The following is a 27,258-nucleotide window of genomic DNA, read 5'->3' as shown; positions in this document are numbered from 1 at the left end:
CACGTTGGAAAAATAAATCTAGAAATGGGGGATAAAATAAAAACATGATACAAATGTAAAAGAAATTAAATGGAAGGAAAAGGAATAAATTAACATTATTGATCTGTTTTATGGTTATATGACAGATAAATAATCTAGCATAGGTATTGAAAAAAGCATTGGGTATCAGCATCGAAAACCAAGTATCGTTAGAGTACGGTTTACGAAGAAAAATGTAACGGTCTCCAGCCCTAATCCCAATACTCAATGTTATGCGTGTCTTGGTTTAATGGGGGAAAGCGAAGCATCTGGAAACTCGTTGTAATGGGTAAATCGTACAGTCTGGTTGCGCCCAAAACATCTCCAGACTGAAAAATGGTGTCGTGTGCCCTCAGCTCCAACCTGTTCCTACAGAGAGCGCTGTCCTTGCAGGTACGTTTGCGGTGATCAGCCTGATGATCGGGGGAGTGGTGGTCAGAGAAGCCCCAGACAGCATGTTTTATATCCAGCCTGTGAACGGGACCAACATGTCCGCCGTGGTGGACGAGGTCGCCAGAGACGCCCGGAGAGTCCAGGTGGCCATGGTGTTCACGACGCTGACCGGAGCGATTCAGGTTAGGGCTGCTCGATTATTGAAGAAATAATAATCACGATTATTTTTGTCATAATTGAAATCACGATTATTCAAACGATTATTTGTTGCCTTTAAAGAAATCCATCAAAAAAGTGACAAAAATCCATTTAAAAAAAGACAAAAATCCAGCAAAAAAAGACAAAAATCCAGCAAAAAAATGACAAAAATCCAGCAAAAAAGTGACAAAAATCCATTAAAAAAGAAGACAAAAATCCAGCAAAAAAATGACAAAAATCCAGCAAAAAAAGACAAAAATCCAGCAAAAAAGACAAAAATCCAGCAAAAAAAGACAAAAATCCATAAAAAGACAAAAATCCAGCAAAAAAAAGACAAAAATCCAGCAAAAAAGTGACAAAAATCCAGCAAAAAAGTGACAAAAATCCGGCAAAAAAAGACAAAAATCCAGCAAAAAAAATGACACAAATCCATCAAAAAAAAGACAAAAATCCAGCAAAAAAAATGACACAAATCCATCAAAAAAAAGACAAAAATCCAGCAAAAAAGTGACAAAAATCCATCAAAAAAGTGACAAAAATCCGGCAAAAAATGACAAAAATCCAGCAAAAAAGTGACAAAAATCCAGCAAAAAAAGACAAAAATCCAGCAAAAAAATGACAAAAATCCAGCAAAAAAGTGACAAAAATCCAGCAAAAAAGACAAAAATCCAGCAAAAAAGTGACAAAAATCCATCAAAAAAAAAGTCAAAAATCCATCAAAAAAGTGACAAAAATCTAGCAAAGAAAGACAAAAATCCAGCAGAAAAAAGATGAAAATCCATCAAAAAAGTGACAAAAATCCAGCAGAAAAAAAGACAAAAATCCAGCAAGAAAGTGACTAAAATCCATAAAAAAAAAGTCAAAAATCCATCAAAAAAGTGACAAAAATCCAGCAGAAAAAAAGACAAAAATCCAGCAAAAAAAGACAAAAATCCAGCAGAAAAAATACAAAAATCCATCAAAAAAGTGACAAAAATCTAGCAAAAAAAGACAAAAATCCAGCAGAAAAAAGATGAAAATCCATCAAAAAAGTGACAAAAATCCAGCAGAAAAAAAGACAAAAATCCAGCAAAAAAGTGACAAAAATCCAGCAGAAAAAAAGACAAAAATCCAGCAAAAAAGTGACAAAAATCCAGCAGAAAAAAAGACAAAAATCCAGCAAAAAAGTGACAAAAATCCCAAAATTTAAAATTAGAAAAAAAAAATTAGAAAAAAAAAAATTATTATCGATTTTTTGCGATTATGCTAATTTTGTAATAGTTTACTGTTGTAATCGAAATCGTAAACGAATTTCGATTAATTGCACAGCCCTAATTCAGGTGAGTTTATCTTGACTGAGGCGATGAAACAAGACTGACCAGTTTTAAATCTCCGTCAATATCTCACACTTGGTTAGAAACAGTTGACAACTTCTGTCATTGTAAAGTTTTCTTGACTGTTACCGCTTGATTTTCCTCCACTCGTTCTCCCTCTTAATCTCAGATAGTCTTGGGCCTCCTGAGGTTTGGCTTCGTGGCGATCTACCTCTCGGAGCCGCTGGTGCGAGGCTTCACCACAGCGGCCGCGGTGCACGTGGTGATCTCTCAGCTCAAGTATCTGCTCGGGGTGAAGACGCAGAGGTACAGCGGACTGCTCTCTGTTATTTATGTGAGTATTACAGCGGACTCTCTGTTATTTATGTGAGTATTACAGCGGACTCTCTGTTATTTATGTGAGTATTACAGCGGACTCTCTGTTATTTATGTGAGTATTACAGCGGACTCTCTGTTATTTATGTGAGTATTACAGAGGACTGCTCTCTGTTATTTATGTGAGTATTACAGCGGACTGCTCTCTGTTATTTATGTGAGTATTACAGCGGACTCTGTTATTTATGTGAGTATTACAGCGGACTCTCTGTTATTTATGTGAGTATTACAGCGGACTCTGTTATTTATGTGAGTATTACAGAGGACTCTCTGTTATTTATGTGAGTATTACAGCGGACTCTGTTATTTATGTGAGTATTACAGCGGACTCTCTGTTATTTATGTGAGTATTACAGCGGACTGCTCTCTGTTATTTATGTGAGTATTACAGAGGACTGCTCTCTGTTATTTATGTGAGTATTACAGAGGACTCTGTTATTTATGTGAGTATTACAGAGGACTGCTCTCTGTTATTTATGTGAGTATTACAGAGGACTGCTCTCTGTTATTTATGTGAGTATTACAGAGGACTCTGTTATTTATGTGAGTATTACAGAGGACTGCTCTCTGTTATTTATGTGAGTATTACAGAGGACTCTCTGTTATTTATGTGAGTATTACAGCGGACTCTCTGTTATTTATGTGAGTATTACAGCGGACTGCTCTCTGTTATTTATGTGAGTATTACAGCGGACTCTCTGTTATTTATGTGAGTATTACAGCGGACTGCTCTCTGTTATTTATGTGAGTATTACAGAGGACTCTCTGTTATTTATGTGAGTATTACAGAGGACTGCTCTCTGTTATTTATGTGAGTATTACAGAGGACTCTCTGTTATTTATGTGAGTATTACAGCGGACTCTCTGTTATTTATGTGAGTATTACAGAGGACTCTCTGTTATTTATGTGAGTATTACAGAGGACTCTCTGTTATTTATGTGAGTATTACAGAGGACTGCTCTCTGTTATTTATGTGAGTATTACAGAGGACTCTCTGTTATTTATGTGAGTATTACAGCGGACTCTCTGTTATTTATGTGAGTATTACAGAGGACTCTCTGTTATTTATGTGAGTATTACAGAGGACTCTCTGTTATTTATGTGAGTATTACAGAGGACTGCTCTCTGTTATTTATGTGAGTATTACAGAGGACTCTCTGTTATTTATGTGAGTATTACAGCGGACTGCTCTCTGTTATTTATGTGAGTATTACAGAGGACTGCTCTCTGTTATTTATGTGAGTATTACAGCGGACTGCTCTCTGTTATTTATGTGAGTATTACAGAGTACTGCTCTCTGTTATTTATGTGAGTATTACAGAGGACTCTCTGTTATTTATGTGAGTATTACAGCGGACTGCTCTCTGTTATTTATGTGAGTATTACAGAGTACTGCTCTCTGTTATTTATGTGAGTATTACAGAGGACTGCTCTCTGTTATTTATGTGAGTATTACAGAGGACTCTCTGTTATTTATGTGAGTATTACAGCGGACTCTCTGTTATTTATGTGAGTATTACAGCGGACTCTCTGTTATTTATGTGAGTATTACAGAGGACTGCTCTCTGTTATTTATGTGAGTATTACAGCGGACTGCTCTCTGTTATTTATGTGAGTATTACAGCGGACTCTCTGTTATTTATGTGAGTATTACAGAGGACTGCTCTCTGTTATTTATGTGAGTATTACAGCGGACTGCTCTCTGTTATTTATGTGAGTATTACAGAGGACTCTCTGTTATTTATGTGAGTATTACAGAGGACTGCTCTCTGTTATTTATGTGAGTATTACAGAGGACTGCTCTCTGTTATTTATGTGAGTATTACAGCGGACTCTCTGTTATTTATGTGAGTATTACAGAGGACTGCTCTCTGTTATTTATGTGAGTATTACAGAGGACTCTCTGTTATTTATGTGAGTATTACAGAGGACTGCTCTCTGTTATTTATGTGAGTATTACAGAGGACTCTCTGTTATTTATGTGAGTATTACAGAGGACTGCTCTCTGTTATTTATGTGAGTATTACAGAGGACTGCTCTCTGTTATTTATGTGAGTATTACAGAGGACTCTCTGTTATTTATGTGAGTATTACAGAGGACTGCTCTCTGTTATTTATGTGAGTATTACAGAGGACTCTCTGTTATTTATGTGAGTATTACAGAGGACTGCTCTCTGTTATTTATGTGAGTATTACAGAGGACTCTCTGTTATTTATGTGAGTATTACAGAGGACTCTCTGTTATTTATGTGAGTATTACAGAGGACTCTCTGTTATTTATGTGAGTATTACAGCGGACTCTCTGTTATTTATGTGAGTATTACAGAGGACTCTCTGTTATTTATGTGAGTATTACAGAGGACTCTCTGTTATTTATGTGAGTATTACAGCGGACTGCTCTCTGTTATTTATGTGAGTATTACAGAGGACTCTGTTATTTATGTGAGTATTACAGAGGACTCTCTGTTATTTATGTGAGTATTACAGAGGACTGCTCTCTGTTATTTATGTGAGTATTACAGAGGACTCTCTGTTATTTATGTGAGTATTACAGAGGACTCTCTGTTATTTATGTGAGTATTACAGAGGACTCTCTGTTATTTATGTGAGTATTACAGAGGACTCTCTGTTATTTATGTGAGTATTACAGAGGACTGCTCTCTGTTATTTATGTGAGTATTACAGAGGACTCTCTGTTATTTATGTGAGTATTACAGAGGACTCTCTGTTATTTATGTGAGTATTACAGAGGACTGCTCTCTGTTATTTATGTGAGTATTACAGAGGACTCTGTTATTTATGTGAGTATTACAGCGGACTCTCTGTTATTTATGTGAGTATTACAGCGGACTCTCTGTTATTTATGTGAGTATTACAGCGGACTCTCTGTTATTTATGTGAGTATTACAGAGGACTGCTCTCTGTTATTTATGTGAGTATTACAGAGGACTCTCTGTTATTTATGTGAGTATTACAGCGGACTCTCTGTTATTTATGTGAGTATTACAGAGGACTCTCTGTTATTTATGTGAGTATTACAGAGGACTGCTCTCTGTTATTTATGTGAGTATTACAGAGGACTGCTCTCTGTTATTTATGTGAGTATTACAGAGGACTGCTCTCTGTTATTTATGTGAGTATTACAGAGGACTGCTCTCTGTTATTTATGTGAGTATTACAGAGGACTGCTCTCTGTTATTTATGTGAGTATTACAGAGGACTCTCTGTTATTTATGTGAGTATTACAGAGGACTCTCTGTTATTTATGTGAGTATTACAGAGGACTGCTCTCTGTTATTTATGTGAGTATTACAGCGGACTCTCTGTTATTTATGTGAGTATTACAGAGGACTCTCTGTTATTTATGTGAGTATTACAGCGGACTCTCTGTTATTTATGTGAGTATTACAGAGGACTCTCTGTTATTTATGTGAGTATTACAGAGGACTCTCTGTTATTTATGTGAGTATTACAGCGGACTGCTCTCTGTTATTTATGTGAGTATTACAGCGGACTGCTCTCTGTTATTTATGTGAGTATTACAGAGGACTGCTCTCTGTTATTTATGTGAGTATTACAGAGGACTCTGTTATTTATGTGAGTATTACAGAGGACTCTCTGTTATTTATGTGAGTATTACAGAGGACTGCTCTCTGTTATTTATGTGAGTATTACAGAGGACTCTCTGTTATTTATGTGAGTATTACAGAGGACTCTCTGTTATTTATGTGAGTATTACAGAGGACTCTCTGTTATTTATGTGAGTATTACAGAGGACTCTCTGTTATTTATGTGAGTATTACAGAGGACTGCTCTCTGTTATTTATGTGAGTATTACAGAGGACTCTCTGTTATTTATGTGAGTATTACAGAGGACTCTCTGTTATTTATGTGAGTATTACAGAGGACTGCTCTCTGTTATTTATGTGAGTATTACAGAGGACTCTGTTATTTATGTGAGTATTACAGCGGACTCTCTGTTATTTATGTGAGTATTACAGCGGACTCTCTGTTATTTATGTGAGTATTACAGCGGACTCTCTGTTATTTATGTGAGTATTACAGAGGACTGCTCTCTGTTATTTATGTGAGTATTACAGAGGACTCTCTGTTATTTATGTGAGTATTACAGAGGACTGCTCTCTGTTATTTATGTGAGTATTGCAGAGGACTCTCTGTTATTTATGTGAGTATTACAGAGGACTCTCTGTTATTTATGTGAGTATTACAGAGGACTCTCTGTTATTTATGTGAGTATTACAGAGGACTCTCTGTTATTTATGTGAGTATTACAGAGGACTGCTCTCTGTTATTTATGTGAGTATTACAGCGGACTCTCTGTTATTTATGTGAGTATTACAGAGGACTGCTCTCTGTTATTTATGTGAGTATTACAGCGGACTCTCTGTTATTTATGTGAGTATTACAGAGGACTGCTCTCTGTTATTTATGTGAGTATTACAGAGGACTGCTCTCTGTTATTTATGTGAGTATTACAGCGGACTGCTCTCTGTTATTTATGTGAGTATTACAGCGGACTCTCTGTTATTTATGTGAGTACTACAGCGGACTGCTTTAAATTCGTCTTGAAATCACAGGGAAAAGTTTCAAAATGGTGTTGATGTTAGATGTAGCGGGTACATTTCCGTCTGTTAAAGTAGCGATCGATTAGTTATGTTGTACCATCAGATCACTCATTAAAAAAATATAAGTAAAGTACATTTAGATGGCCTAGCCTATATGTGTACGTGGATCTCTCTGGTCACAATACTAATAAAAAAGATTTTGTTTACTGTCCACCTCCTTATTGACAAAAATAAATAAATAAAAAGGATTCTACGTTTTAATTTCTCATTCTAGTTTAAATGTCCTGAATGTCGGCGACTTGAGGGCACAGTTTCAGACCCTGGGCTTTGTCCAACAGTCGCCTTCAAGGGTCACAAATGTTTTTCTCACATAGGTTTTTCCAACTATGTGAACAATCACTGGTCGTCACTTTTGAAGCAGCTCTACATATGAACGGCCGTTCAGTTCTTTCAGTTTCTGTTTATCTCCGTTCACAGCCCTGGATGTAAAAATAGACTTGAGGCTAATAATGTAACAAGCTCCACAACTTTCCAGAGGTTAAAACGTTCTAAATCAGAGCTTTCTTTGTTGCTTTACGCTAACTATCAGTATTGTTTGGTAGCCAAAAGACATTCCATTACCCATAATGCAACGGGCGACCCGAGATGGGCATTCGGCTTATTGGTGTACGGTATGCTAACATAACACATTGATGGTTAGCTACATGAAGCATAAACAACAAAGTAAATAGGTGTCTGGTAAGGCAGGGCGATATTTTTTATATCACAATATAAAAAAGAAATATCAGATAATGATATATTTGACGATATATTTGACAACAGACAAACTACTTCAACTACTTATGCCTGTTTGGAAGATTTATGCAAAGATCTTTCATTCTTTTTTTTAGCGCCATGCTAATTTCCTCGTAAATATGATCTCCTCTGTGTTTGTGCTGCTCTGACGGAGCTGAGTGTAACATATATTATATCATGATACAAATATGAGGTTTTGTTTCCCAGTGTAAATGTGGCGTCTGCTTTGACCCCGCTCTCACCATCGTCCTTTGCAGAGCTTACAGGCCGTCTTCAGTCGAATCGCGGAGACCAACATCCCGACGCTGCTGCTGGGCCTGAGCTGCTGCGTGTTCCTCTACGTCATCAAAGACCTGAACGAGAGGTTTAAGAAGAAGCTGCCCATCCCCATCCCCGGGGAGATCATGGTGGTCATCGTGTCCACCGGGGTGTCCTACGGCATGGCTCTCAGCAAGGAGTACCAGGTGGACGTGGTGGGGAAGATCCCGACTGGGTGAGGATGAAACACCTGCAGAGCAAACTCTACTCTTAGAAAACACACTGAGGCCAGACTGCACTTTAAAGGACGGATCTAAAAGCTTCTCGACCGGAGCTTACAGCCTATAGGGCAGAGTAACGCTTCATTTGAAAGCTAAGACCTACAAAACTGATCTAAACTGATCTTTTTCCTTGCAAGTTTTTGTCACTTTTTCATATTTTTTCATTGAGTTTTCATAATTTTTTCATTAAGTTTTTGTCACTCTTTCATTGTTTTTCATCAAGTTTTTGTCACTTTTTCATTGTTTTTTCATCAAGTTTTTTCACTTTTTCATTGTTTTTTATCAAGTTTTTTCACTTTTTCATTGTTTTTTCATCAAGTTTTTTCACTTTTTCAGAATTTTTTCATTAAGTTTTTTCACTTTTTCATTGTTTTTTCATCAAGTTTTTGCCACTTTTTCATTATTTTTTCATCAAGTTTTTGTCAGTTTTTCATTGTTTTTCCATCCAGTTATTTTCACTTTTTCATTGTTTTTTCATCAAGTTTTTGTCACTTTTTCATTGTTTTTTCATCAAGTTTTTGTCACTTTTTCAGAATTTTTTCATGACGTTTTTTCACTTTTTCATTATTTTTTCAAGTTTTTTCACTTTTTCATTATTTTTTCATCAAGTTTTTTCACTTTTTCATTGTTTTTTCATCAAATTTTTTCACTTTTTCAGAATTTTTTCATTACGTTTTTTCACTTTTTCATTATTTTTTCATCAAGTTTTTGTCAGTTTTTCATTGTTTTTCCATCCAGTTATTTTCACTTTTTCATTGTTTTTTCATCAAGTTATTTTCACTTTTTCAGAATTTTTAATTAAGTTTTTGTCATTTTTTCATTGTTTTTTATCAAGTTTTTGTCACTTTTTCATTGTTTTTCATTAAGTTTTTGCCACGTTTTTATAGTTTTTTCCATGAAATTTTTGTCATTTTGTCATAGTTTTTACATCAAGTTTTTGTCATTTTTTCATAGTTTTTACATCAAGTTTTTGTCAATTTTTCATAGTTTTTCCATCAAGTTTTTGTCACTTTTTCATAGTTTTTTCCATCAAGTTTTTGTCACTTTTTCATAGTTTTTCATCAAGTTTTTGCCACTTTTTCATTATTTTTTCATCAAGTTATCGCCACTTTTTCATTATAGTCTCATGAAGTTTTTGTCATGGATTGTTTTGACAGATTGTTTTCTCTGGTTGGTCCGCAGGCTGCTGGCTCCCGCTCTTCCAGACTTCTCCCTCACTCCCAAGCTCATCACGGACGCCTTCGCCGTGGCCATCGTGGGCTACTCCATGGGCATCTCTCTGGCCAAGATCTTTGCCCTCAAACACAAATACTCTGTGGACGGCAATCAGGTCAGTTCATTCATCTGTGATTATAACGTGTGAGTGAATGCAGGCCCTGAATAACACGCAACAGCCACCGCCACAAAGAGACTGTGGAGCAGAGGATGACAGTGCAGGGGAACAACCAACCAAACATCCCAGACTTTAACCACACAGAGAAAAGTGAAGCACAAACACACGGTGAAACTCCTGGGGTTTTCTCTGGACAAACAGAAATGTGAGCTGCACGAGGGCCAGGGCAGTGTCTCCTCCGGGTGGGAGACGCTTTAGTGGATTTTCACTACCTATCAAAAATGTGACAAAAATCCAACACAAATGTGACAAAAATTCAACAAAAATGTGACAAAAATTCAACAAAAATGTGACAAAAACTCAACCAAAAAGTGACAAATATTCAACAAAAAGTGACAAAAAAACAGAAAAAAATTGACAAAAACTCAACCAAAAAGTGACAAATATTCAACAAAAATGTGACAAATTCAACAAAAATGTGACAAAAATTCCCCAAAAAAGTGACAAAAATGTGACAAAAATTCAACAAAAAGTGACAAAAATTCAACAAAAATGTGACAAAAATTCAACAAAAATGTGACAAAAATTCAACAAAAATGTGACAAAAATCCAACAAAAATGTGACAAAAATTCCCCAAAAAAGTGACAAAAATTCAACAAAAATTCAACAAAAAGTGACAAAAATTCAACAAAAATGTGACAAAAATCCAACACAAATGTGACAAAAACTCAACCAAAAAGTGACAAATATTCAACAAAAATGTGGCAAAAATTCAACAAAAATGTGGCAAAAATTCAACAAAAATGTGACAAAAATTTAACAAAAATGTGACAAAAAATTAGACAAAAATTCGACACAAAATCGACAAAAATTCAACAAAAAGTGACAAAAATTCAACAAAAAGTGACAAAAATTCAACAAAAAGTGACAAAAATGTGACAAAAATCCAACAAAAATGTGTCATTAGCAGCTTGTTCCTGGTGTTATGTTGGTGAGACGGTGAGTGTAACCTGTTGACAACATTACATCATGATAAAGACTCTCTTCTAGAACCTTCAGGAGGCACATCTATGGAAGAGCATTTGTTGGGAGTGCTCCTCAAACACAAACATGTACAATAACAAGAGCGATTGTCTTCTGTGACCCATCACTGTGTTTGCCTCCTCAGGAGCTGCTCGCCCATGGACTGTGTAACTTCATCAGCTCCTTCTTCCACACCTTCGTGGTGACCTGCTCCATGTCGAGGAGCATGGTTCAGGAGAGCACCGGGGGAAAGACGCAGGTAAACACTGACTTCCCTCAGGCAGGCAGAGGAGCACAGAGCAGATGGCGTCTTCATTCCTGTCTGTGTTCAGATTGCAGGGCTGCTGGCCTCGCTGGTCGTGCTGTTGGTCGTGGTGGCCATTGGTTTTGTGTTTGAGCCCCTCCCACAGGTGAGTGGCCGAGATGTTTTACTTCAGGGGGAATCGAAGTCCAGCCTGCTACTAAAAGCTCGTTTGCTGCTAATGAAGCCTCTTGAAGTGAGACGTATGTTAACCTCTTAACTCCCGCCTGAACGGATCCCATTTTCTCCAGTTTGGCTTTACGCTAATCAAAAAGCTTCTTGGGGAAAAAAAGCCAGAAAATAGCCACAAAAAATGAGAAAACAAGGATGTAAACGTAACAAAAATGTGACGAAAACTCAACAAAAAAAATGACAAAAATTCAACAAAAATGTGACAAAAATTCAACAAAAATGTGACAAAAACTCAACCAAAAAGTGACAAATATTCAACAAAAATGTGACAAAAATTCAACAAAAATGTGACAAAAACTCAACCAAAAAGTGACAAATATTCAACAAAAATGTGACAAAAATTCAACAAAAATGTGACAAAAACTCAACAAAAAAGTGACAAAAATTCTACAAAAAATGTGACAAAAAATCAATAAAAATGTGACAAAAATTCAATGAAAAAATGACAAAAATTCAACAAAATGTGACAAATATTCAACAAAAATGTGACAAAAATGAGACAAAAATGTGACAAAAATGAGACAAAAATGTGACAAATATTCAACAAAAATTCAACAAAAATGTGACAAAAATTCAACAAAAATGTGACAAAAACTCAACAAAAAAATGACAAAAATTCAACAAAAAGTGACAAAAATTCAACAAAAAATTGACAAAAATTCTACAAAAATGTGACAAAAACTCAACCAAAAAGTGACAAAAATTCGACAAAAAGTGACAAAAACTCAACAAAAAAATGACAAAAATTCAACAAAAAATGACAAAAATTCAACAAAAAATGACAAAAATGCAACAAAAAAATGACAAAAATTCAACAAAAAGTGACAAAAATTCGACAAAAAGTGACAAAAATTCGACAAAAAAATGACAAAAATTCGACAAAAATGTGACAAAAATTAAACAAAAAAGTGACAAAAATTCAACAAAAATGTGACAAAAAAGAGACAAAAAAGAGACAAAAATTAAGAAAAAAGTGACAAAAATTCAATAAAAATTTGACAAAAATTCAACAAAAATGTGACAAAAATTCAACAAAAAAGAGACAAAAATTCAACAAAAATGTGACAAAAAATCAATAAAAATGTGACAAAAATTCAATGAAAAAATGACAAAAATTCAACAAAATGTGACAAATATTCAACAAAAATGTGACAAAAATGAGACAAAAATGTGACAAAAATTCAACAAAAATGTGACAAATATTCAACAAAAATTCAACAAAAATTCAACAAAAATGTGACAAAAATTCAACAAAAAATGACAAAAATTCAACAAAAATGTGACAAAAATTCAACAAAAATTTGATAAAAATTCAACAAAAAATGTGACAAAAATTCAACAAAAAATGACAAAAATTCAACAAAAAATGACAAAAATGCAACAAAAAAATGACAAAAATTCAACAAAAAGTGACAAAAATTCGACAAAAAGTGACAAAAATTCGACAAAAAAATGACAAAAATTCGACAAAAATGTGACAAAAATTAAACAAAAAAGTGACAAAAATTCAACAAAAATGTGACAAAAAAGAGACAAAAAAGAGACAAAAATTAAGAAAAAAGTGACAAAAATTCAATAAAAATGTGACAAAAATTCAACAAAAAAGTGACAAAAATTCAACAAAAAAGTGACAAAAATTCAACAAAAAGTGAAAAAAATTCAACAAAAAAGTGACAAAAATTCAACAAAAAAGTGACAAAAATTCAACAAAAAAGTGACAAAAATTCAACTAAAAATGTGACAAATTCAACAAAAATGTGACAAAAAGTGACAAAAATTCAACAAAAATGTCACAAAAAAAACAAAAAAAGGTGACACAACACAGCAACAAATGTGAGAAAAAAGATCAGTTTTGTGGGTCTTAGCTTTGAAATGAGGTGCTACACAGGCCTATATAACAGCCAAAGAGGACAGAAGACGGGTGGTAAGAGGTTAACACTAATGTTGCCTTCATGTGCTCTCGTAATTACGGTTAATGCCACGTGTCGAGTAGAAAATTGCACATGAATGGGACCTCTCGTGTTTCCACTGGGAAACTGGGGATTGATTTGGAGGAGTTTCAAGTTCAAGTTTATTTGTCATACGCATCAAGTACAGTAGAGGTAAACATATAAATTATTCAACTATTTTTATTGATGGCAATAAAATAAAAAACGTTGATGAAATTGATGAAAATGGATGGATGGACAACAAAGTCACTTCCTTTAATTTTCCAGTACCAAAAAAAGAACCACTTTTGGAGTTCCAGCAGATTTTCAGCTCTAAACCTGGGATTTGCTTAAACTTGCATCTCCGTGTGTCCTTAATGCAACTTTGAAAAATACCTTTTGCAAGTAGACATTTTCCTCTGCTATATCAAAATAATAACTGGTCACAAGGCGAAACAGGACTTGTGGGTTTGTTTGTTATGGGTGAACGTCTCTGTTGAGTAAATACAGTTTTTACAGTCGCCACATGACGCCACTCTGTCTGTGTGAAAGTACTTTTACCACAATATCACACAGTTAATACTTTCCTCAACTAAACGTTATTTAACAGCTAAACTAAGCCACAAAATAATCAGTAGTTAAAGCGAGGCAGGTGAATAGGGGAAAACAATAAAAGTAGAGACATCAATTTGAAACGTTTGCTGCACATTGCTGATATAAATATGACACAACAATGTATATATATGGTTTAATATAAAAACAAGGTGTTTCGTGCATTTGGCTGAGTTTGCAAAATAATATGTGGATCTTTAGACTTCTTCCTTCCATCCATCCATCCATCCATTTTTTATTTATTTTTTTACACAATTTGTGTTAATTTTTGACACTTTTGGCACTTCGGACTCAAAGTAACAACTTTTTGAGTGACAGTGCAGGATTTTAGACTCCGTATAGTCCCTTTAACGCAGTACTAAGTAACGTGTTTACCTTAATAAATCCTTTCCGTAGTCCCTGTGGGGGTAATACAAGTGTTAATGGGATGATTGGAGGGTCTTTCATCTCCCCCTGGTGTCTCTGGACAGAAAACCATGTTTGCAACTTTCCTGCCACCGGACCGGAGCCACCAATACACTCTAATAGAATCACGAAGAAGAAGCTAACTGCGGGCTAGCGTCACTTTAAACAGTATTTACAGCCAATTTTGAGTGAAAAAAAATATTTCCATTGTGTAATTGGATGAACAATATCCCTCTGTCTCTTTGTCTTTCCTGTCAGCGTAGTATTTACTCTCCAAGACAATTAATAAGTCAACAAATCGTAACTTGCTACGACACCTGCAGTTGCTCGTATGGCCTCTAGGGGGAAAAGTTACTCAGTACTGCTTTAAATATTCCCCAATCTTCGCACATTTCTTCACATGGGAGATGAAGCAGACATCAACACTGTATCACACTGTGTTGGTTGGCTTCAAGGCGCCATCTAGTGGTGAAAAGGCATTGCAGCAGTGAGTCTGAAAGAGCGAACTCAACACTGACTGAGCTCATTTATTCCCGTTCAGAAATGTGAACCAAATCGTCAGGATTGAGAGTGAGAGTTTAGAAAGAGGAAAACTGCTCTGGATAGTGAGATTAATTAAGTATCTGTGATTAAACCATCTGATAAGGAAGTCACTAACATGTGTTTGTTTCCTCAGACTGCGCTGGCGGCCATCATCATGGTGAACCTCTTGGGGATGTTCAAACAGTTCAGAGACGTTCCTCATCTGTGGAGGACCAGCAAGATCGAGCTGGTCAGTATCAGATAAAACACACTGTCCTCCTCGATCCTTCTGTCTGTGAAGCTCCTGAGCCTGAGTGCATCTTCTCCAGTTAGTCATTACCCAGACCCAAAGAGAAAGAAGACTAAAACGAGGAAGGAAGCGCAACAAAATCAAACAAAGTGACAAAACTGCGATGAAAAAGATCTACTTAGATTAGCTTTGTCGGTCTTAGCTTTCAAGTGAGGTGTTACGCTGACCTATAGGCTGTAAGCTCTTAAAAAAAGCTTTTAGATTTGGGTAAAACTATAGAAAGTGTGCTTGGTTAAGGCGGGGGTTAAGAGATTATTATAGCTGTTCTGCTAAAGGCTCATCAGTCCCTCCAGGATTTCTTTGCATTTTTTTTGTGATTGTTGCTAAGGACTTCCTACGCGAAAACATAACGAGTCAAATGGATTTAACTAGTGAGTGCCTTGTAAGCCTTGTAACACTTTGGCTTTCCCAGCAAAAAAGTGCGGTACGCTTCGAAGTCTGAGCCGTAAAAATTACAAAAAAATTACAAAAAAGTGGCAAAAAAATGATGAAAAAGTATCAAAAAAGTGACAAAAAAGTGGCAAAAAAATTACAAAAAAGTATCAAGAAAGTGTCAAAAACGTGACAAAAGAGTGACTTTCTTGGTAAAATGTCTCGTAAGGGTTCGGAGCTTCAGAGCTGCTTCATGATGAGCAAACCTTCTGTTGGTCTGTAAATGCAGTAAATTAGAATAACCGCCTTGTATAAAATGTCTCTCTCAAAATGGCTGTAGTGAATGTCTTGAAATAGGCCTCTGTCTCTTTAAGAACCTCTGACCCTGTGTAAAAATAAAGTGTAAAAAATATTACAAAAAAGGACGAAAAGGTATTAAAAAAAAGGACAAAAAAGTCTAAAAAAATATGACAAAAATTGGCAAAAAATTAACGAAAAAGTGATGAAAAAGTAGAAAAAAAAGTGTCAAAAAATTACAAAAAAATGACAAAAAAGTGGCAAAAAAAATGATGAAAAAGTAGCAAAAAAAGTGACATAAAAAGTGACAACAAAGTATCAAAAAAGTGACAAAAAAATTACAAAAAAATTACTAAAAAGTATCAAGAAAGTGTCAAAAACATGACAAAAGAGTGACTTTCTTGGTAAAATGTCTCGTAAGGGTTCGGAGCTTCAGAGCTGCTTCATGATGAGCAAACCTTCTGTTGGTCTGTAAATGCAGTAAATTAGAATAACTGCCTTGTATAAAATGTCTCTCTCAAAATGGCTGTAGTGAATGTCTTGAAATAGGCCCCTGTCTCTTTAAGAACCTCTGAGCCTTTAGACACGCCCCCTCCACACGCTGTCTGTGGCATCAGTGGGGAGGGGCTTCTGCTGAGGAGCAGTGGTCGGTTACTCGGCTGGTGACGAAAGCTCGGAGGCGTCTCCAGGAGGTGGGGGCGTTCCTAGGAGGACTCAGGCAAACCTATCCCTAAAATGGCCGCCATCAGAGTTTTTACAGATTACTCAGAAACACGTGAATGTGCCAAGGCAACACTTCAGCCATGTTTTTAATGAGAGGAGTGACATAATGACCCCCCCGGTGTTGTGACTGGTTCTGCCCCCTCAGAGCATCTGGCTGGCGGCCTTCGTGTCCTCGGTGCTGCTGGGGCTGGACCTGGGTTTACTGGTGTCCATCGCGTTCGGGATCCTCACCGTCATCTACAGGACGCAGAAGTAAGAACCCATTGTGTTGTCCCGGTCTGTTTCCTGTAACTGAAATAAACCTGTCCTGTCCCGTCACCTTCCAGCCCCCACAGTTCGATCCTGGGCCACGTTCCCGACACGGCCCTGTACCGCTCCGTGGAGGAGTACGAGGAGGTGAGGTCTTTTGATTTGAGGTGCTGAGTTTCCCAGTGTACAAGCATGGAGCATAAATACAGGCGGCGTCTCAGGAACCGCCCATATATGGTCATGTTTGAAAACAGTTAAGGGGGAGAACAATTTGGAGAAAAGTCTAAACTTTCTCTAATTATTCAAAAACTGCTTTAGCCTCTTAACTCCCACCTGAACGGATCCCATTTTCTCCAGTTTGGCTTTACCCTAATCAAAAAGCTTCTTGGGAAAAAACACCAAAACAGCCACAAAAAATGAGAAGAAAACAAGGAGGTAAACGAACAAAAAAGTGACAAAAACTCAAGAAAAATGTGACAAAAATTCAACAAAATGTGGCAAAAATTCATCAAAAATGTGACAAAAATTCAACAAAAAGTGACAAAAATTCAACCAAAAAGTGACAAAAATTCAACAAAAATGTGACAAAAATTCAACCAAAATGTGACAAAAATTCAACAAAAATGTGACAAAAATTCAACCAAAAAGTGACAAAAATTCAACAAAAATGTGACAAAAATTCAACAAAAATGTGACAAAAATTCAACCAAAAAGTGACAAAAATTCTACCAAAAAGTGACAAAAATTCAACAAAAAGTGACAAATATTCAACCAAAAAGTGACAAAAATTCAACAAAAATGTGACAAAAATTCAACAAAAATGTGACAAAAATTCAACAAAAATGTGACAAAAATTCAACAAAAATTCAACAAAAATTCAACAAAAATTCAACTAAAATTCAACAAAAATGTGACTAAAATTCAACAAAAATTCAACCAAAAAGTGACAAAAATTTAACAAAAATGTGACAAAAATTCAACAACAATGTGACAAAAATTCAACCAAAAAGTGACAAAAATTCATCAAAAAGTGACAAAAATTCAACAAAAATGTGACAAAATTCAACAAAAAGTGACAAAAATTCAACAAAAAAGTTACAAAAATTTAATAAAAATGTGACAAAAATTAAACAAAAATGTGACAAAAATTAAACTGAAAAGTGACAAAAATTCCACAAAAATGTTACAAAAATTCAATAAAAATGCAAAAACTGAGAGCCGTGAGGGAGATGTTTTCCATTAGTGTGTCGTCCGTGCGACCACACAAACAATATCCTACTGTGTCTTTAGTACAGGCTTCAGAAAGAGCCTCACATTTAGCTGAAGCTTGTGGATTCTGAGGAAAAGTTTGTTCGTGAATGTGTTTAACCTCCTGTTTGTGTTGTGTCCCAGGCGGCGCAGAGCCAGGGCATCAAGGTTTTCCATTTCAACTCCTCCATCTACTTCGCCAACAGTGACCGCTACATCAGCAGCCTCAAGGAGCAGGTGAGTTCAGAGAGTCAGCTTAAAGCGTCTCAAAGGGCTGGAGATGTGAGATGTGAGATGTGATTAGACTTTAAAGGTCATGTTTTAGAGAAAAACATTTTAACCTCTTACAGGAAACCGAGCGCATTTTCTCCAGTTCAGCTTTATTAAGTTTACAGATTTATTAAGGTTACAGCCAACAGGCCAGAGCAACGCCTCACTTGAAAGCTAAGAAAAAACTGATATAAACTTCTGCCACATTTTTATCACGTTTTAGTCTTCTGTTTTTTTAGGGCTGGAATCGAAAAGGGGGGAGGGCGGGAATACAGGAAGTGACCTGTCATAGCTCAAATAGATGATTTTTTTCCTCCCTGTTTTTTCCCAGTCTTTTTTATGAATGTTTGCCCCATTTTTACATAATAATTGACAATTTTGGATTCATTTTTTTTTCTTTTTTCCCCCTAATTTTGATAAAGAAAAAAAAAAATCCCTTTTTTTTTATTTTTTTTATTTTTTTCCAAATTGTTTTGACATTATTTTCCTCCTTTTTTGACAGTTTTTCCTAATTTTTTAACTTTTTTGTGTAATTTTTTTTTACTTCTTTTTTTCTTATTAATCCAAATTTGCAATTTTTTTCCACATTTTTTCCTCATTTTTTGACACATTTTTTCCTCATTTTTAGGAATTCTTTTCATAATTTTTTTGGGTCATTTTTGCTATTTTTTATTTATATTTTTATTTTATTTTTCCCCATAATTTTTTAACAACTTTCTTTCTCACTTTTTGACCTATTTTTGTCTCATTTTTAAACCATTTTTCCTATTTTTTTGACATTTTGTTCTGTTTTCTGGTTCTAGATGACAAATATTTGAGTATAGGTATCAGAAAAAGTATCGCTCAGATATCGGTATCGTAAACCAGGTATCGTTAAAGTACTGGTATCGAAAAACTAATGTAACCGTGCCCAGCCCTGTTTTTATTTATGTTTTGTTGCGCCATGAAACTTTTAGATTTGGGTAAAATCAAACTGGAAGATTGAACAGCTGGATATTCTTACCCAGATCTGTATTTTGTATTTTGTATTTTGTGTTTCCCAGACTGGAGTGAACCCTGAACACATCCAGAGCTTGAGAAAAGCGCAGAAGAAGAAAAGCCGGACGTCCAACGAGAATCACACTCTGGTGGTGTGTGCGGACGCTCAGGTCAGAGAGTTTCTGCTTCTACTCAGGGTTTACTGTGGATTTAACCCCTTAACTCCCACCTGAACCGAGAGCATTTTCTCCAGTTTGGCTTTACCCCAGTCCAAAAGCTTCTGGGAAAAAGGTGTGAAAATAGCAGCAAAACTGAGACGAAAACAATGATGAAAATGTGACAAAAAAGTGAGAAAACATTGACGAAAAAGTGACGAAAAATTGATGAAAAAAGTGGCAAAAATGTCACAAGAAATTAGAGAAAATATGATAAAAATTTGACAAAAAATGCCAAAAAAGTTACAAAAAATTGATAAGAAATGGACGAAAAAATGAAACAAAAATTTTATTAAAAAAATGACGAAAAAAAGACAAAAATGTGACGAAAAATGACAAAAAAGTTACAAAAAATGGACGAAAAAATGAGACAAAAAATTTATAAAAAATTGACGAAAAAATGACAAAAATGTGATAAAAATTTGACAAAGAAATTACAAAAAATGACACAAAAAAAGTGATAAAAAATCACAAAATGTGATAAAAATTTGACAAAAAAATGACAAAAAATTGACGAAAAAATGACAAAAATGTGACAAAAAATGACAAAAAAAATGATAAAAAATTGACGAAAAAATTACAAAAAATTGATAAAAAATTACACAAATTTGATTAAAATTTGACAAAAAAATTACAACAAATTGACGAAAAAAAGACAAAAATGTGACGAAAAATGACCAAAAAATGACAAAAAAGTTTTTAAAAAAAAGTTACAAAAATTTGATAAAAAATTAACAAAAAAATGACAAACATGTGACAAAAAATGACAAACATGTGATAAAAAAAAATTCAAAAATGTGATTAAAATTTGACAAAAAAATTACAAAAAATGGACGAAAAAAAGACAAAAATGTGACCAAAAATTACCCAAAAAAAGACAAAAAAGTTACAAAAATGAGTTGAACGCCCAACCAAAAAATGATGGAAAAAAAATGTGATGATGTGAGGAAAAAGATCCTCTCGGTTCAGGCGGGAGTTAAGAGGTTAATGAAGTGAAACGTCGCGGCGTGATAGAGCATGTCTTCGCCCTCTTCTTAGTTTCTTTTGCTTCTCGCAGCGAGGCGTGAGCCACGAGTTGTTGCCGAATAACCACAGCGCGGAGAAGCAGCAGAGGCGGCAGGAGAACGGTGCGGCGGGAAGACCGGGAGCACCGGGAGCACCGGACACCGACTCCGAGGAGGCCGTCTTCATACAGACCTTCTGCTCCGAGGTCCACTCCATCGTCCTGGACTGGAACTGCACCGGCTTCATCGACTCCATGGGCGCCAAAGCCATTAAACAGGTAGAGTCCGGCAGCTGGTGCTTCCTTCAGGACCACACAAAGGCCGCCGTGATGATGCTTCTCTCCTGCGCCCGTAGGTGGTGAAGGAGTACGCGGCGGTGGACGTCCAGGTGGTTGTGGCCGGATGCGACGGTGAGTGATTAAATCAAGGCGTCCAGCAGCACCTGAACCCCCCACCAAAGCAGATTAGACTGAGACACACAAACACGCTGAGGAGACGAGAGGAAACGCTCAGGGCCAACGTGGCGGCCATCTTGTGAGGCAGTAATTGTTGATGATCTGTTCTAGGTCTTGTAGATCTTTACAAACGACATGCTTTTCCAGAGACATGTTGTCCGGGCACGACCGTGATCTCAGCTGATTGATTTTGGCTTTACCCCAATCCAAAAGCTTCTGGAAAAAAGCTGTGAAAATAGCGACAAAACTGAGGCGAAAACAATGATGGAAATGTGACAAAAAAGTGAGAAAACATTGACAAAAAAGCGACGAAAAATTGATGAAAAAGTGGCAAAAATGTCACAAGAAATGGCCAAAAAATGTACGAAAAAATGACAAAAATTTGATAAAAATTTGACCAAAAAATTACAAAAATGTGACAAAAAATTACAAAAAATTGACAAAAAAAAGACAAAAATGTGACAAAAATGTGATAAAAAATGGAGCGAAAAATTACAAAAATGTGACAAAAAGAGACAAAAAATTACAAAAATTTGATTAAAAATTAACAAAAAAATGACAAAAATATGATAAAAATTTGACAAAAAAATTACAAAAAATTGACCTAAAAAAGACAAAAAATGTGACAAAATGTGACAAAAAAATTAAAAAAAATGGATAAAAAATGGACTTAAAAAAAGACAAAAATAAGTATAGTAGTAAAGGAGTACGCGGCGGTGGACGTCCAGGTGGTTGTGGCCGGATGCGACGGTGAGTGATTAAATCAAGGCGTCCAGCAGCACCTGAACCCCCCACCAAAGCAGATTAGAGACACACAAACACGCTGAGGAGACGAGAGGAAACGCTCAGGGCCAACGTGGCGGCCATCTTGTGAGGCAGTAATTGTAAAGATCTACAAAACCTAGAACAGATCATCAACAAACGACATGCTTTTCCGGAGACATGTTGTCCAGGCACGACCGTGATCTCAGCTGATTGATTTTGGCTTTACCCCAATCCAAAAGCTGTGAAAATAGCGACGAAAACAATGATGGAAATGTGACAAAAAAGTGAGAAAACATTGACAAAAAAGCGACGAAAAATTGATGAAAAACTGGCAAAAATGTATGAAAAAATGACAAAAATGTGACAAAAATTTGATAAAAATGTGACAAAAATATTACAAAAATTGGACAAAAAAAGAGACAAAAAATTACAAACATTTGATTAAAAATAAAAAAAATTACAAAAAAATTACAAAAAAAGACAAAAAATGTGACAAAATGTGACAAAAAAATTACAAAAATGTGACAAAAAAAGAGACAAAAAATTACAAACATTTGATTAAAAATTAACAAAAAAATTACAAAAAAAGACAAAAAATGTGACAAAATGTGACAAAAAAATTACAAAAATGTGACAAAAATTTGATAAAAATTTGACCAAAAAAAGACAAAAAATGTGACAAAAAAATTACTAAAAATGGATAAAAAATGAACGAAAAATGAAAAAAATGTGACAAAAAAATGAAAAAAATGTGATGAAAATTTGACAAAAAATGGACTAAAAAAAGACAAAAATAAGTATAGTAGTAAAGGAGTACGCGGCGGTGGACGTCCAGGTGGTTGTGGCCGGATGCGACGGTGAGTGATTAAATCAAGGCGTCCAGCAGCACCTGAACCCCCCGCCAAAGCAGATTAGACTGAGACACAAACACGCTGAGGAGACGAGAGGAAACGCTCAGGGCCAACGTGGCGGCCATTTTGTGAGGCAGTAATTGTAAAGATCTACAAAACCTAGAACAGATCATCAACAAACGACATGCTTTTCCGGAGACATGTTGTCCAGGCACGACCGTGATCTCAGCTGATTGATTTTGGCTTTACCCCAATCCAAAAGCTGTGAAAATAGCGACGAAAACAATGATGGAAATGTGACAAAAAAGTGAGAAAACATTGACAAAAAAGCGACGAAAAATTGATGAAAAACTGGCAAAAATGTACGAAAAAATGACAAAAATGTGACAAAAATTTGATAAAAATGTGACAAAAATATTACAAAAATTGGACAAAAAAAGAGACAAAAAATTACAAACATTTGATAAAAAAAAAAAAAAATTACAAAAAAATTACAAAAAAAGACAAAAAATGTGACAAAATGTGACAAAAAAATTACAAAAATGTGACAAAAAAAGAGACAAAAAATTACAAACATTTGATTAAAAATTAACAAAAAAATTACAAAAAAAGACAAAAAATGTGACAAAATGTGACAAAAAAATTACAAAAATGTGACAAAAATTTGATAAAAATTTGACCAAAAAAAGACAAAAAAAATGTGACAAAAAAATTACAAAAAATGGATAAAAAATGAACGAAAAATGAAAAAAATGTGACAAAAAAATGAAAAAAATGTGATGAAAATTTGACAAAAAATGGACAAAAAAAAGACAAAAATAAGTATAGTAGTAAAGGAGTACGCGGCGGTGGACGTCCAGGTGGTTGTGGCCGGATGCGACGGTGAGTGATTAAATCAAGGCGTCCAGCAGCACCTGAACCCCCCACCAAAGCAGATTAGACTGAGACACAAACACGCTGAGGAGACGAGAGGAAACGCTCAGGGCCAACGTGGCGGCCATCTTGTGAGGCAGTAATTGTTGATGATCTGTTCTAGGTCTTGTAGATCTTTACAAACGACATGCTTTTCCAGAGACATGTTGTCCGGGCACGACCGTGATCTCAGCTGATTGATTTTGGCTTTACCCCAATCCAAAAGCTGTGAAAATAGCGACAAAACTGAGACGAAAACAATGATGGAAATGTGACAAAAAAGTGAGAAAACATTGACAAAAAAGCGACGAAAAATTGATGAAAAACTGGCAAAAATGTACGAAAAAATGGACAAAAAATGTACGAAAAAATGACAAAAATGTGACAAAAATTTGATAAAAATTTGACCAAAAAATTACAAAAATGTGACAAAAAAGACAAAAAATTACAAACATTTGATTAAAAATTAACAAAAAAATTACAAAAAAATTACAAAAAAAAGACAAAAAATGTGACAAAATGTGACAAAAAAATTACAAAAATGTGACAAAAAAAAGAGACAAAAAATTACAAACATTTGATTAAAAATTAACAAAAAAATTACAAAAAAATTACAAAAAACAAACAAAAATGTGACAAAAATTTGACCGAAAAATTTGACCGAAAAATTACAAAAATGTGACAAAAATGAGACAAAAAATTACAAAAATTTGATTAAAAATTAACAAAAATTTGACAAAAAAATTACAAAAAATCGACCAAAAAAAGACAAAAAATGTGACAAAAAAATTACAAAAAATGGATAAAAAATGAACGAAAAATGAAAAAAATGTGACAAAAAAATTACAAAAATTTGATGAAAATTTGACAAAAAATGGACTAAAAAAAGACAAAAATAAGTATAGTAGTAAAGGAGTACGCGGCGGGGGACGTCCAGGTGGTTGTGGCCGGATGCGACGGTGAGTGATTAAATCAAGGCGTCCAGCAGCACCTGAACCCCCCACCAAAGCAGATTAGACTGAGACACAAACACGCTGAGGAGACGAGAGGAAACGCTCAGGGCCAACGTGGCGGCCATCTTGTGAGGCAGTAATTGTTGATGATCTGTTCTAGGTCTTGTAGATCTTTACAAACGACGTGCTTTTCCGGAGACATGTTGTCCGGGCACGACCGTGATCTCAGCTGATTGATTTTGGCTTTACCCCAATCCAAAAGCTGTGAAAATAGCGACAAAACTGAGACGAAAACAATGATGGAAATGTGACAAAAAAGTGAGAAAACATTGACAAAAAAAGCGACGAAAAATGGATGAAAAACTGGCAAAAATGTACGAAAAAATTGACAAAAAATGTACGAAAAAATGACAAAAATGTGATAAAAATTTGACCAAAAAATTACAAAAATGTGACAAAAAAAGAGACAAAAAATTACAAACATTTGATTAAAAATTAACAAAAAAATTACAAAAAAATTACAAAAAAAGACAAAAAATGTGACAAAATGTGACAAAAAAATTACAAAAATGTGACAAAATGTGACAAAAAAATTACAAAAATGTGACAAAAATGTGACAAAAATGTGATAAAAATTTGATCGGAAAATTACAAAAATGTGACAAAAATGAGACAAAAAATTACAAAAATTTGATTAAAAATTAACAAAAAATTGACAAAAAAATTACAAAAAATTGACCAAAAAAGACAAAAAATGTGACAAAATGTGACAAAAAAATTACAAAAAATGGATAAAAAATGAACGAAAAATGAAAAAAATGAGACAAAAAAATTACAAAAATGTGATAAAAATTTGACAAAAAATGGACTTAAAAAAAGACAAAAATAAGTATAGTAGTAAAGGAGTACGCGGCGGTGGACGTCCAGGTGGTTGTGGCCGGATGCGACGGTGAGTGATTAAATCAAGGCGTCCAGCAGCACCTGAACCCCCCACCAAAGCAGATTAGACTGAGACACAAACACGCTGAGGAGACGAGAGGAAACGCTCAGGGCCAACGTGGCGGCCATCTTGTGAGGCAGTAATTGTAAAGATCTACAAAACCTAGAACAGATCATCAACAAACGACATGCTTTTCCGGAGACATGTTGTCCGGGCACGACCGTGATCTCAGCTGATTGATTTTGGCTTTACCCCAATCCAAAAGCTGTGAAAATAGCGACAAAACTGAGACGAAAACAATGATGGAAATGTGACAAAAAAGTGAGAAAACATTGACAAAAAAGCGACGAAAAATTGATGAAAAAATTACAAAAATGTGACAAAAATGTGATAAAAATTTGACCAAAAAATTACAAAAATGTGACAAAAAAAGAGACAAAAAATTACAAACATTTGATTAAAAATTAACAAAAAAATTACAAAAAAAGACAAAAAATGTGACAAAATGTGACAAAAAAATTACAAAAATGTGACAAAAAGAGACAAAAAATTACAAACATTTGATTAAAAATTAACAAAAAAATTACAAAAAAATTACAAAAAAAGACAAAAAATGTGACAAAATGTGACAAAAAAATTACAAAAAAAGACAAAAAATGTGACAAAATGTGAAAAAAATTACAAAAATGTGACAAAAATTTTATAAAAATTTGACCGAAAAATTACAAAAATGTGACAAAAAAAGAGACAAAAAATTACAAAAATTCGATTAAAAATTAACAAAAATTTGACAAAAAAATTACAAAAAATTTACCAAAAAAAGACAAAAAATGTGACAAAATGTGACAAAAAAATTACAAAAAATGGATAAAAAATAAAAAACAGACAGACGTAACCCGAGCATCAGTCTCCGCGCCGCCATCTTGAATGTCTCGCACCTTAACCCTTTTGTCTTGTTTTAAGGAAACAAATCTGCCAGTGGGGTCAGCATTTTTTACCTAATATTTTTTCTTATTATAAACCAAGAAAGAAACGCAAAATGTCAGCAAATAAAGCTCGAATTAAGCAAAATGTCCTCAGAAAATATAATAATTGGCAGTTGTGGTGAACAGATCTGAGCTCATTCTACACATTAGGACATGGAGGAACATGTAGGGGGAGGAATAACATGTTTAAACTCCGTATAGTCGACTTACCTTAGATGTGGATGTTTGAATGTGTTGCCACGGCGATGCCCTGTCCTCTGAAAGGCCTCCTCCCCCTGGTCTCTCACAGGGAGTGTCCTGGACGAGCTGGAGCGGCTGCAGTTCTTCACAGAGATGAAGAGGAGCATGTTCTTCCCCTCGGTCCACGACGCCGTCCTGCACTGTCAGCGGGTCAACCCTCACGCCTCCCCCCCAGACGTGGAGACCCGCGTGTGAGGCTCGCCCCACTCTCCAAGACCCGGTACCGACCACGGACACCGGAAACCGTGCCATCCGGACTCCACATTCCTGAAGCCTTAAACTTTACTGTTTTATTTAACTAGAAGAGATGCTGTTGTTTAGTTTTCTGTGGATTTGAAGCGTGGCTGTTGAGTTTGAAATGTACCTTTTGCCGATACCTGTTTGTAGGGAAGCACCGATACCACTTTTCGATACGATACGAGTACAAGGCGTTTTCCTCAAGCAGGTTGGTTTGTAGTTAGTTAATTTACTCATTTGCATTTGCTTAAGTAAAGCAGGCGACACTTTTAACCCCTTAACTCCCGCCTGAAACGAGCACTTTTTCTCCAGTTTGGCTTTACCCCAATCCAAAAGCTTCTGGAAAAAAGGTGAGAAAATAGAGACAGAAGTGAGACGAAAACAATGATGGAAATGTGACAAAAAAGGGATGAAAAAGTGGCAAAAATGTCGCAAAAATGTCACAAGAAATTGACAAAAAATTGACAAAAATATAACCAAAAAAGACAAAAATGTGACAAAAAAATAACAAAAAAGGACAAAAATTGGATAATAATTTGACAAAAAAATTACAAAAATGTGACAACAAATGACAAAAAATAGATTTAAAAAATGACGAAAAAATGTGACAAAAATGTGATAAAAATGTGATAAAAATGTGATAAAAAATGTACGAAAAATATGACAAAAATGTGACAAAAAAAGACAAAAATGTGACAAAAAAATAACAAAAAAGGAC

At 35.1% G+C, this 27,258-nt stretch overlaps 1 protein-coding gene across 1 annotated transcript; it reads left to right on the top strand.

Moving 5' to 3' along the window:
- Positions 1 to 303: 303 nt before the first annotated feature.
- slc26a5 (solute carrier family 26 member 5) lies at positions 304 to 26,498 on the top strand (the record flags this gene model as incomplete). Its single annotated transcript, XM_079581184.1, has 15 exons — positions 304 to 307; positions 394 to 593; positions 2,092 to 2,256; positions 7,937 to 8,172; positions 9,401 to 9,548; positions 10,721 to 10,834; positions 10,908 to 10,985; positions 14,690 to 14,785; positions 16,383 to 16,489; positions 16,564 to 16,633; positions 17,879 to 17,971; positions 19,048 to 19,152; positions 20,255 to 20,479; positions 20,557 to 20,611; positions 26,353 to 26,498. The coding sequence occupies 15 exons, from the start codon at positions 304 to 306 to the stop codon at positions 26,496 to 26,498; spliced, it is 1,842 nt and encodes a 613-aa protein (XP_079437310.1).
- Between the last annotated feature and the right edge of the window lie 760 nt (positions 26,499 to 27,258).

The sequence above is a fragment of the Gobius niger genome, assembly GCF_951799975.1.
Source record: "Gobius niger genome assembly, chromosome: 22".
Classification (NCBI taxonomy): Eukaryota; Metazoa; Chordata; class Actinopteri; order Gobiiformes; family Gobiidae; genus Gobius; species Gobius niger.
Note: the sequence above shows the minus strand (reverse complement) of the source record. Positions and strands in the feature narration are given on the sequence as shown.